The 13730-nt window shown below is 43.7% G+C and overlaps 1 protein-coding gene across 2 annotated transcripts in view; it reads left to right on the top strand.

Moving 5' to 3' along the window:
* LOC120945732 (calcium-activated chloride channel regulator 1-like) overlaps window positions 1-12950 on the top strand; it is a 98563-nt gene extending 85613 nt beyond the window's left edge. For both annotated transcript variants that reach the window (XM_040360098.1, XM_040360099.1), the window contains 3 exons: window positions 2059-2223; window positions 7010-7243; window positions 12385-12950. In XM_040360098.1, the coding sequence (XP_040216032.1) occupies window positions 2059-2223; window positions 7010-7243; window positions 12385-12872 (887 nt within the window). In that variant the 3' untranslated portion in view covers window positions 12873-12950. The remainder of the gene's footprint in view (window positions 1-2058; window positions 2224-7009; window positions 7244-12384) is intronic.
* Window positions 12951-13730: the final 780 nt, after the last annotated feature.

Here is a 13730-nt window from a genome sequence, read left to right as displayed (position 1 = left end):
CAAGAAAGCTCTATTTGTGGGGGGGGGGGGGGACATAAATTTGTTTGAGTACAGTGTCGCACATCCGCACAATTGTCAGTTAAAGCGATGCAGTGCCGTATCGCAAAAAAATGGCCCAGTCATTAAGGGGGAAAATCTTACGGCCCTTAAGTGATTAATTATCAGGATACTTTTTGCTTTTTCTAGGGTTACAACCACTTTAAGCAACAGGAGAGCTTCTCAGCACAGAACCTGGAAGCTAGCGGCAATCACTGAATTAGCAGTGCTAAATTGGGACACATATAGCAATAGTACAGGAACATTTGCTGATTAACCGCTTCCCGACTTTTACATCAACAAAATGGCACGGCTGCGCAAATGGGCGTATATATACATCCCCTTTAAATTTCAAGCCGCGTGGTCATGCGCCCGCAGGACCCTCGGACTTGATGTCTGCTGGTGTCCCGCGATCGGGTCACAGAGCTGAAGAACGGGGAGATGTCAGTGTAAACACAACATCCCCCGTGCTTCCCCTGACATGTCACTGATCGTCTGTTCCCTGTCATCGGGAACAGCGATCAGTGACGTGTCACGGCAAGCCACGCCCCCTAACAGTTAGAAGCACTTCCTAGGTCTCACATAACCCCTTGAGCGCCCCCTACAGGTTAACCCCTTCACTGCCAGTGTAATTTTTACATTTTTTTATAGCGCTGATCGCTGTAAAAATTACAATGGTCCCAAAATGGTGTCAAAAGTGTCCGATGTGTCCACCATAATGTCGCAGTCATGATAAAAAATCTCTGATCGCCGCCATTACTAGTAAAAAAAAAATATTAATAAAAATGCCATAAAACTATCCCCTATTTTGTAGACGCTGTGGGCCAGATTCTCAAAGGCGTTACGACGGCGCAACACCATTAGCGCTGTCGTAACTCCTCATCTGGCCCCAGGTATCTATGCGACTGATTCTCAGAATCAGTTGCGCATAGATAACCATTAGATCTGACATGCGTAAGGCTGTTACGCTGTCAGATCTTAAAAGTAATTTTTTTTCCCGCCGCTAGGTGTCGCATCGTCGTTTTCCCCGTCGTCTATGCAAATGAGGTAAGTACGCGAGATTCCCGAACCTACGCGCGTCCGACGCTGAGAATTTACGTTGTTTCCGTAGCGTACGCGACGCGTAAGGTTGCCCCTGCTATTAGTAGGGGCAACCAATGTTAACTATGGCCGTCGTTCACGCGTCGAAGTTTTAAAAAAATACGTTGTTTGCGTAAGACGTCCGTGAATGGCGCTGGACGCCATTTACGTAAACGTCTAAGCAAATGACGTCGGGGCGACGTCATTTAGCGCAATGCACGTCGGGTAATTTACCCGACGGAGCATGCGCAGTACGCTCGGCGCGGGAGCGCGCCTAATTTAAATGGTGCCCGCCCCATTTGAATTGGGCGGGCTTGCGCCGAGCGAATTAACGATACACCGCCGCAAGTTTACAGGTAAGTGTTCTGAGAATCAGGATGTAAACCTGTAAACCTGCGGCGGTGTAGCGTACAGCACATACATTACGCTGCCCAGGAGCAACGTAAATGTATGAGAATCTGGCCCTATAACTTTTGCGTAAACCGATCAATAAATGCTTATTGCGATTTTTTTGACCAAAAATATGTAGAAGAATACATATCGGCCTAAACTGATGAAAAATATATTTTTTTATATTTTTTGGACATATTTATTATAGCGAAAAGTAAAAAATATTGCATTTAATAAAAACCACAGAGGTGATCAAATACCACCAAAAGAAAGCTCTATTTCTGGGAAAAAAGGGACGCCAATTTTGTTTGGGAGCCACGTCGCACGACCACGCAATTGTCAGTTAAAGTGACGCAGTGCCGAATCGCAAAAAGTGGCCTGGTCTTTGGCCAGCAAAATGGTCTGGGGCTTAAGTGGTTAATAACATAGGTTACTGCATTTTGCTTAATGCTTTACCAGTTTGAGCTCATTTTATATTCATTCCTTTGCTAATATGTTAATCATTATGCCCTTTTGCTAAAAACTGTTCAATATTTTTTTGGGTATGTCAAGGTCCTGACACAGCAAAGAATGATGGCATCTATTCAAGATATTTCACTCATTTTACTACAAATGGAAAATACAGTGTAAGAGTGAGAGCTGTATTAGAAGAAAACAAAAGCCATTTAACAGTGCCAAAGAATCGTGCTTTTTATATACCTGGCTACGTTACTCGCGGTAGGCACTGATTTAAAAAAAAAATATCTACATATTGTATGTTAGAAAGAGTTTGTTTTTACTGGTTTATTTTTATCCTGGTGGCTCTTTATCAAATGGAAAATGTTCTTTTACATGCACAAAGTGTTAGATGGTATTGGGAAATGTGAATTATAGTAAAACCTTGGTTTGAGAGTAACTTGGTTTGAGAGCGTTTTGCAAGACAAGCTACAGTTTTAAATAATTTTTGACTTGATATACAAGCGATGTCTTGATATAAGTGTAGCCTCATGAGTATAAAAGGGAAGAGAAGCGCCTCTAAGTGTAGCAACATGGTTACATTTAATGAAGGTACAACATTTAGCAACATATTGCTACATTTAAGCCCTGTACACACGATCGGTTTGTCCGATGAAAACAGACCGATGGACCGTGTGTGTTTGATTTCCACCTGTTGAAAAAAAATAAAACATGTTTTAAATTTTTCCTATGGATAAAAAAACAATAGAAAAATCCGATCCTCTGTATGGAACTTCATCGGTCAAAAATCCACGCATGCTCAGAATCAAGTCGACGCATGCTTGGAAGCATTGACTTCATTTTTTTCGGTTCGTCGTAGTGTTGTACGTCACCGCGTTTGGACCGCGTTTGGATTTTTGACTGATGGTGTGTAGGCAAGACTGCTTCATCGGATATCCGCTGAAAAAATCCATCGGATTATATTCCATCAGATATCCGATCGTGTATACGAGGCTTTAGAGGTGCCTCTCTGTTATACTCTGTAGTTCCTGCTGGATTTTGCTTCTAATCCCCTTGTAGAGACTTGCATTTGTGGATGGACATTTTATGTCATTTATCACATTGCTATAATCTTTTTATATGGACTATAAAATGAAAGACCTATGAATAAATGGTTGTGGAACGAATCATTTTAGTTTACATTATTTCTTATGGGGCACTTCGCTTTGATATACAAGTGCTTTGGATTACAAGCATGTTTCTGGAACGAATTATGCTTGCAATCCAAGGTTTTACTGTAATACATTATGTCAGGAACAGAACTGCTTCCAAATTAGTGTTCTTTTAGTAAAATCTGGAGTCTGGCTGAAAAAAGGGTTGATGGGTTCCCTGGTCAAGAATCAAATACGGGTTTTACATCGGGTAACTATACACAGGTGGGCATGGAATAAACAATGCTGGGAGGGCATGCTGCAAAAGACTCTACGATAATGCTCTTGACTAGGGTTGAGCTTCATATTCAAGTCGAGCCTGACAGGCAGGCAGGTGATTGTGCTAGCTGCAGTATTTTCACGTGGTGTACTGTCTGTGTCCTCTGTACAGTGTGCACCTAAAGCTACGTCAATAGATTTGCTGGTGTTTCTCATATTAATTCCTAAAGGCAGTAGAGCTGCACGATTCTGGGAAAAATGAGAATACCGATTCTTTTGCTTAGAATGAAGATCACAATTCTCAAAAAAATGCATGGTGCTTTTGTTAGCATGCATTTTTGTGATTTTTTTTATTTTTATTTACACACATATTATATATATATATATTGTGTGTAAATAAAAAAAAAATCACAAAAATAAAAATGCATGCCAACAAAAGCACCATGCATTTTGGTGCAGCGGCATTAAAAAATTAAATAAAAAAAAGGCCCATGCACTTTGGTTCTATTGAGGGGTGGCAGGCAGTTAATTCTCAAATTAATAGGCTGTTCTGCGGCAAGGCACATACTCTGATGCATCGCATAGATGTGGAGTTGAACCTTTAAAACACAGTCAGGAGGCCGAGGGGCACCAAAAAGCCCAAATTTTCAAAAAATTATTTGTCATTGGGACAGAAAGTGAGGTGCAATCTTCTGAACAGATGCGCACAGACAGCAAAACAAATGTTACAGGGGTGATAACCCCCTCTCTATGTTTTCCAAAAGCTTAAAAAATGTATTTTTTGGCTAGAGCTACACTTTAAAAAAGTACCAGTTAAAAATTACAAACAGATTATACTTAACAACAAACCTACAGTCCCTGGCCCAGATTCAAGAAGCACTTGCGCCCGCGCAACCATAGTTGCGCGGCGCAAGTGCTTACTTGCTCCGGTGTAACGAGTGCTCCTGATTCAGGAACCTCGTTACACCGAATGCAGCCTAGGATGTGACAAACATAAGCCTCCTTATGCCTTCACATCCCAGGCTGCATTCTTGCGTTGGCCGCTAGGGGGCGCGGCCTTTGTGATCGGCGTGTAGTATGCAAATTGCATACTACCACCGATTCACAAAAGTTGCGCGGGCCCTGCGTACGCAAGGTACGGAGTTTCCGTACGGCGCCTTTAGCATAAGGTTGCTCCTGCTAATAGCAGGCGCAGCCAATGCTAAAGTATAGCTGCGCCTCCCGCTCGCGACGTTCAAATTTCACGTCGTTTACGTAAGTGAACCGTGAATGGCGCTGGACGCCATTCACGTTCACTTACAAGCAAATGACGTCCTTGCGACGTCATTTGCCGCAATGCACGTCGGGAAAGTTTCCCGACGGAGCATGCGCTGTTCGCTCGGCGCGGGAGCGCGCCTAATTTAAATGATTCCCGCCCCCGGCGGGATCATTTACATTAGGCAGCCTTGCGCCCGGCTGCTTAGCATATTGCCCGCGCAATTTACGGAGCAACTGCTCCGTGAATCGCGGGCAAAGCGCAATATTTGCGTGGGCGCAGAGAAAAAAATTTGCTCTTTGCCCACGCAAATATTGCGCGATTCTACTTGAATCTGGGCCCCTGTCTTGTTTGCACCGCCTGTATACTGCTGTTCAAAGTATATGGGCCAAATGGGCTGGTAATGACCTGGGGGTAGGGGGGCGGGGAAACCCATGCTATGTTTCTCAATGATTTTCATCCATATTGCAGACATTACATTAAAGCTGCAAGCAGTTTTAAATTACTTTTTTCTAACAGTAACACACAGCAGGTACGATATTTAAAGGAATTTTTCAATTTTTTTTTTCACTTTAAGCATCATTAAAATCACTGCACTGATGTGCATCTTAGGCCACGTACAGACGAGCATACATGTACGATGAAACCAGTCCGCCGGACCGTTTTCACCGTACATGTCTGCCCGGGGATTTCTGTATGGTGGCTGTACTCACCATCATACAGAAATCCGCGCGTAAACAATACGCGTGGTGTGTCCGCGCTGTCGCCGCGACGATGACACGGCGACGTGGGCGGCCCTGACAGTTAAATGCTTCCACGCATGCGTCAAAGTCATTCGACGCATGCGAGGGATGGCGGGCGCTTGGACATGTACGGTAGGTCTGTTCAGACGACCGAACATGTCCGAGCGGGCAGGATTTCAGCGGGCTGTTTTAAAACAAGTCCAGAAATATTTGCCCGCTGGGAAAAGGCCCGGCGGGCAAATGTTTGCTGGAATCCTGCCCGCTCGTGCCTACACACGACCGAACATGTCTGCTGAAACTGGTCCGCGGACCAGTTTCAGCAGACATGTTCGGTCGTCTGTATGGGGCCTAAAGGTACACGACATACAGGGATATGGAAAATATAGACACTGACACATGTGCACCTACACAGGTTAAGCTGAATGGAATATTGTCTTTATTCAACCTTACCTACTTTGATTCTTTGAACTGCCAGTTTGAAAACACTGGTCAGCTGTCAGAAATGTTAGATGATCTTTGATGGAATGAGCCAGCACTTGGGGCAGCTATTTGTCCAGGGCAAATGTTAGCAACAAGTGGGGATAGTGAGTCGCAGCATCTTGAGTGGAAGCTTGCAGAAACAAGACAGAATATGGATTTCTGGGACAGATTTCCATTGCAGGTAGTGAGACAATCAACAGTAAGTGAAGTTAAACCTGTTTGGCATCCTTAGACAACTATCCTTTATAAAACACACAAAATAGACAATAGGGCTGAATTACTCTGCCTTTTTTTTTGCTTTAACTCTCCTGTTTTTATGAGTACAGTTAGTAGCTGAGTAGATGCTAAAGGGAACCAAAGGGAATAGAAAGGTTGGAGGAGGAACCAAACAAAAGCTAAAGCAAAAAAGCAAAACATTTAAAAGAAACCTGTGCTGAGATAAATTCATAGGCTACTAGTGGAAAGCCACTGATCTGATGCCGCGTTCACACGATCGGAAATTCCGACAAGAAAACCGTGGATTTTTTTCTGATTGAAATTTGGCTCAAACTTGTGTTGTATACACACGGTCACACAAAATTCCGACCGTCAAGAACACGGTGACGTACAACACTACAACAAGCCGAGAAAAATTAAGTTCAATAATTCAGAGAATGCGTCAAATTGATTACGAGCATGAGGGGTTTTTTTGCACATCGGAATTGCATATACAGACGATCGGAATTTCCAACAAGAACTTTTCCCATCTAAAAATTTAAGAACCAGTTCTCAAATTTTTCTTGGTGGAAATTCCGACAGAAAAATTCCGATGAAGCCTACACACGGTCGGAATTTCTGACCAAAAGCTCACATCGGACTTTTCTTGCGAGGAATTGCGTTGGGAAAACCATTTCTTTATTTTTTACGAAGGGAAAACCGCTCGTGTGTACGTGGCATCAAACATTTGTTGTCGGGAATTCCGAAAGCAAATGTCCGATGGAATATACACACGGTCAGATTTTCCGACAACAAGCTCACATCGAACATTTGTTGTTGGAAATTCCGACCATGTGTACGCGGCTTGAGTCATATGTAAGTATGTATGTAACTTGGGGACTGTCTGTATTTTGATATAGTTATAATAGACTGCAAATAATAAATTGCTTCCATTGTTACTTTAGGTACAATCACTATGAACCCTCCAAAACCTCCAGTGAATGATGATGTTCCGCTTGATGTTGGACCATTCAGTAGGACAGCTTCCGGTGGCTCTTTTCTGGTATCCAATGTTCCAACGGTAGAACAGCCAGATGTTTTCAAACCAGAGAAAATATATGATCTGGAGGCCCAGTTAGTGGAACGTAGGATTGTATTGTCATGGACAGCAACTGGTGATGATTTAGACCAGGGACAAGGTACAGTAAAATATTGAAACTACTATGTTTATTACAATGACACCTTTGGACCTTCATGAGTTAGTGTGCTACACATGTAGGCTGCTGCATTCATGGAAATATTTTCTAAGAGAGACATGGAGGATGCCATTGATTCTTCTCATTCTTGAAATGTTAGTTTCCCGGTCATCATGTTTTCCTTCTTCAAAACTTTCAGTCTTTTGACTGAAACAAGCATTCAGATAGAGATGTTTGACAGTTATGCACCAAGATAAGCCACTGCTGGGACTGTTAGTGCAAGCCTTGCCCCTGCATAGATTTCACCACCTGCATTGGTGGTAAAAGCCAAAAAGCTTCATGTGCCACTCAAATAGTGATGGTGGAAGCCCTGAGATGGACTGGGGTGCAGAGGGAGCACTGAACAGGTGAGTGTGACAAGCAGTTGTCTTGCAATAAATAAGGATTTTGCAATTGCAAGCACTGGGCGGCAGTCCAAAATAAGAGATACACTATATTGTCAAAAGTATTGGTACTTTTTTTTTACACGCACATGAACTTTAATGGCATCCCAGTCTTAGTCCGTAGGGTTCAATATTGAGTTGGCCCACCCTTTTCAGCTAGAACAGCTTCAACTCTTCTGGGAGGTTTAGGAGTGTGTCTATGTGAATGTTTGATCATTCTTTCAGAAGCGCATTTGTGAAGTCAGGCACTGTTGTTGGACGAGAATGCCAGGTTTGCAGTCTCCGCTCTAATTCATCCCAAAGGTGTTCTGTCAGGTCAGAACTCTGTGCAGGCCAGTCAATTTCCTCCACCCCAAACTCACTCATCCATGTATATATGGACCTAAGTTTGTGCACTATATTATGGAACTTGGAGCCCATAGGAACAAAGCTAAAATTTACTGATGCAAACATACTATATCTTAACGTTTCATCAAAGTAAAAACATATATATTACCGTATTTATCGGCGTATACCGCGCACTATTTTTCCCTGAAAATCAGGGCAAAATCGTGGGTGCGCGATATACGCCGAAAACCCGCTTTCCCGCCACGAGTTTGAATACTGCGCCGGCATATACCGAGCGCAGTACACTCGTGAATCTTCGGGCAGTCTTGGCACCTCTCGCACTGATGTCCTGTACGTACAGGACATCAGCGCGACAGTTGCCGAGCCTGCCCGAAGATTCACGAGTGTACTGCGCTCGGTATATGCCGGCGCAGTATTCAAACTTGTGGCGGGAAGGACGCAAGGACGCCGCGAGGACGCCGCAGAAGGACGCCGGACCCGCCGAAGAGGACGCCGGACCCGCCGAAGAGGACGCCGGACCCACCGAAGAGGACACCGGACCCGCCGAAGAGGACACCGGACCCGCCGCAGAAGGATGCCAGACCCGCCGAAGAGGACACCCGAAGCCGCAGAAGGACGCCGGACCCGACGAGGCCGCCGATGGACGCCACGCAAGACACCAAAACTGTAAGTACAAAAAAAAAAAAAAAAAATTTTCCACAGGATTGGGGGCCACTTTAGGGGTGCGCGGTATACCCGGGAGCGCGTTATACCGCGATAAATACGGTAAGTCTAATTATCTTTAAAAATAGGTATTATACAATTTCTGAAAAGCTTATGACAAGATCCAAACATTTCTTCTCACTTTCTCATTGTTGATGTCAAAGAGATACTAGCCGATTGACACTATTGCCACCTCCATTGCACATGTTTGACAAGTGGACTCAGTGGCCCTACGTGACCATTTGCGTTAGGCTTAGGGGTGGCTCCAGCATGTAAATTCACGTCTTTCATCTCCCTCTCTCTGCATCAGGTCATAACCCTGTCATCATGGGACGTAACTTTTCATTATATATATCCCCATTGAATAGATTTATCCTCTAGTTTGTTGTGGTGACAATTGTCAGAGAGTAGTGATGACCTAAGGTTAGGGCTTCACCTGCAGTAAGTTGTCACATATTAGCAAGCCCTCGACCTAAGCAGCTGTAGCAGGAAATTCCTCACCCTTCAGCTGCATATAACAAAGGGGCAGAGATGCTGGCTGGCCAAATTTGGACAATAGTACTGACCAATTAAGGCCATGTGGTAATATTAGTTCAAAGATTTCAGCAGCATCTTGCCCATTTATTATGTGCAGCTGCAGGGAATAACCTGGCCACAGTTGATTAAGTCAGAAGACTCCTATCATATGACAGCTTTCCATGCATTAGGAAGTGATGGAAATCAAAAACTTTAGATTTGTCACAGTAGGTCAGGGTGAAATCTTCCAATAGAATAGCTCCCATCTGTCCCTGATTTTAAGGGACTGTCCCTGATTTGAGGCAACGTCCCTCTGTCCCCTCATTCCTCCTCATTTGTTTCTCATTTTGATCTGATCTGTATAGATGTATATAAAATGCACTTTTTATCTATCAAAAAAAGTTTTTTCCAGCGCTAAACCTTTCATACAATTTTTAAATTGCTGCATTTGTAAATTCCAAAAGCCAATATAAAGAAAAAGTAGTGGTAAAAAAAGGACTTGTGGGTTTAACCAATCTTGTTTTTTTTGTACAATTCTCCTTTAAGGGGGCGTGGCAAGGAGTGTGTCCTATGCCTGCATACTTTTTCTGATAGGTGTCCCTCTCAAAATGTTGAGAGGCAAGCAATAGGTACACCTGTTTTAGTGACAACTGTCTAAGACAGTGGTTCTCAACTTGGGGGTCGAATGATGATTTGCCAGGGGTAACTGAATCCTGGGCTGTCCCTGAAGGCCACATCGTTCTGCCTGCCTTTTTGCTGCCACCCAGCAGGGCTGTCCTTGGAGCCTGTGGCTGCCCATCTAGGCTGTTCCTAGAGCCCGCAGCCACCTATTCAGTTCACGGTATGGTTGGGGGGCAGAGACTAGAGGTCAGCTGACTGGTGAGAAATGTGAAGTGGGAGGGGCTGGAGGAGACACTATCTCCTGATTTCAGCATAGGTGTCACTGCTATGAGACACCACAAAGTCCCCTCTGCACTGCCACTCATCCCATTCTCCCCACCCACCAAGAAGTAAGAGAAGAAATAAAAATAGAGAATACATGAAAGGGAGAGGAAAAGAGGGGGAGGAACAAAGAAAAAGGGAGAGAAAGAACAAGAAAGATGGCTAGAGAGGGATGGGGGGGACAAGAAATTAGGAGAGAGAGATAAAAGGGACAGAAAGGAGAACAAAGAGATAGCGTGGTACATCCTAAAATGTACCATAAGGGGTTTTAATACTGAACAAGTGGAAGGGACTCAGGGAGCGCTAAATGTCCACGGATTAGGGAGCGTAAATTACTTGTCTTGTCTTGTCTTGGGTGCTGACAACCCAACGCTACAAAAATAATTTTACTGTTAGGGGTCCCCACAACTTGGGAAATTTTTTCAAGGGGGTCACGGCCCTAGAAAGGTTGAGAACCACTGGTCTAAGAGGAGAATTACTTTCACTTTGAGGGGATTTCTTCTCATTTCATGTTGTGGATTTGGGAGAGAGGAGAAAGGAAAATCTCCCCAACAGGACAAAGACAAAAATGTATAGGACAGTCATTTTAACCCTTCCCTACTTAGATAGCACATTTTGTGTGTGTATATATATATATATATATATATATATTTGGATATGCCTACAATTTAAAGCAAATTCTTAAAAAACTAAACTGAGCAGATAAATTATTACATTTTGAGAATGATCCAAGAGACCCAAAACCTGGAAGAACCAGTTATCCAAATCTAATTTTTTCCATGAAGTCAAGGCTTCCTTTAGTCCTTGAGAAGATGGATGGCCTCATTGGCCATTAGCAAGGCAGAAAAGGCAATAGGGGACTGGCTAAACACCGACCTTATGAAATTAGCTTAGTATTTGCATAATAGATTGCGGTGGATTTCAGTGCTTTCAGGTTGCTTGGTAGAAAATACAAGGTATGTGGACATAATTTAATTAATGTGCTCAGTTTCAATAATTAGTACAGTTACAATTTACCCGCTAATTCTTGCACTCTAAGGCCTTGTACAGACTAGCAGACATGTGCGATGAAAACGGTCCGCGGACCGTTTTCATCGCACATGTCTGCTGGGAGGTTTTGGTCTGATGTGTGTACACACCATCAGACCAAAATCCCAGCGGACAGAGAACGCGGTGACGTAGACGACACCGACGTTCTCTGACATGGAAGGTCAATGCTTCCACGCATGCGTCGAATCAATTTGACGCATGCGCTGGATTTCGGGCCGACAGACCAGTTTCAGCGGACATGTTCGGTCGTGTGTACAAGGCCTAAGGGGCAGATCCACATAGAAATAGATGGGCGCAGCGTATGTGAGATACACTACGCTGCTGTAACTCACTTTTGGCAGGTTCGAATACCCAAAGAATTTGCGCCGCAAGTTACGGCAGGGTAGTCTATCTCTGGCGGCGGAATTCAAATCAGCGATTAGGGGGCGTGTTTCATTTAAATGAAGCGCGTCCCCGCGCCGAATGAACTGCGCATGCTCCGTTTCAAAATTTCCAGCCGTGCATTGCGCTAAATGACGTCGCAACGACGTCATTTTTTTTAACTTAGACGTGAATTACGTCCATCCCGATTCACGGATGACTTACGCAAAACAAAATAAAAAATTCAAAATAAACGCGGGAACGACGGCCATACTTAACATGGCAGGTCTAACTATATGCAACGAAATACCAGCTTTAACTATACGCCAGAAAAAGCCGACTAGAGACGCCGTAAAAAAATGCGCCGGCCACTCGTACGTTCGTGGATCGTCGGAAATAGCCAATTTGCATACCCGACGCGGAAAACGACGTGAACGCCACCCAGCGGACGTTGAAGTATTGCATCTTAGATCCGAAAGGGTACGAGGACGTACACCTGTCGGATCTAACCCAGATGCCGTCGTATCTTGGTTTGAGGATTCAAACCAAAGATACGACGCAGGTAATTTGAAAGTACGCCGGCGTATCAGTATATACGCCGGAGTACTCGCTCTGTGGATCTGCCCCTAAATGATTTTTATTCTTTGAATAATAAAACATAAGATATTAATTTTCAGTATACGGTATCTTTGCGATTAAAATATTCCTAATAAAGTATACCAAATATAACATGCTTTATACATTTTTAGTTCTTTCATAACACAATGTTTCTAATATTTTTAGCATCAAGATATGAATTAAGATGGAACACTGACCTTAAGAAACTCAAAGACAACTTTGAAAGCAGTACTCTAGTCATTTCTGACAGACTCATACCATCACCTGCTGGATCAAAAGAGAGTTTTACTTTTGTACCTGAAAATGTTATCATACAAAACGGAACTGCCATTTTTTTTGCTATAATTGCCATCGACAAAGAATCTCAGAAATCTGATTTATCTAACATTGCACGGTCTGTTTTCTATAATGTTCCACCTCCACCTCTACCTACTCTGCTACCCACCAAAACCACTATTGCAGCAACTACAACCAACACACCAATGTTACCCACCACCACCACCCCCACTACCACCATCACTTCTACATCAATTAAACCCACTAGTGAGCCTTTTGCCTTACCAAACAAAATCATACTGACTCTAATAATATGTTCAATACTGATTTTGATTTGTCTAGTGGTTTGCATTGCCATTTGTATTTGCTGTCGATAGAGGAAGAATCAGTGTAAGCATATCTGTAAACACTATAATTAAAGTGGTCTCTGGCAAATAAAATAATTTGGATGGCCACTTCATAAATAGTTAATATATACCATATGTTAATGTGCATTCTTTTGTGCCTAAAGTGCACCGTTATCTTCATAACATTTTCTGAAAATTGTCTCTGAGGCCCCATACACACGATAGAATTTATCCGCGAATACGGTTCAGCGGACCGTATCCGCGGATAAATCCTCTCTAAGATTTCAGAGGATTTCTATGCGATGGCATGTACACACCATCGCATTGAAATCCGCGCTGAAATCCTCTGCCGATGACGTGTCGCGCCGTCGCCGCTATTATGACGCGGCGACGGGCGCGACGCTGTCATATAAGGAATTCCACGCATGCGTCTATTCATTACGGCGCGTGCGGGGAATCCCTTTGGACGGATGGATCCGGTAAGTCTGTACAGACGAGCGGATCCATCCGTTGGAATGGATTCCAGCAGATAGATATTCTGTGCATGTCGACAAATATTTATCTGCTGGAAATCCATTCCAGGGGAGATTTATCTGCGGATAAATATCCGTTGGCGTGTACACACCATAGGATCTATCCGCAGAAACCCATTTGATGGGATTTATCTGCGGATAGATTCTATGGTGTGTATGGGGCCTCATGGATACACCCTAAAGTGCCTTTACCTTCAAACAGGGCTGGACTGGGACAAAAATTTAGCCCTGGACTTCATCCAGACCGGCCCACTTTAATTCAATAAAATGCTGCCCCCCCGAAAAATCACGCCCACCAAAAGGCCCCTACATCCATTATTGTATATCATGAGAGGGTGAGAGAGAGGGAGGGTTG

Source organism: Rana temporaria, chromosome 7, assembly GCF_905171775.1.
Source record: "Rana temporaria chromosome 7, aRanTem1.1, whole genome shotgun sequence".
Classification (NCBI taxonomy): Eukaryota; Metazoa; Chordata; class Amphibia; order Anura; family Ranidae; genus Rana; species Rana temporaria.
The sequence above is the reverse complement of the archived record's forward strand: the minus strand, read 5'-3'. Positions and strand labels throughout refer to the sequence as shown.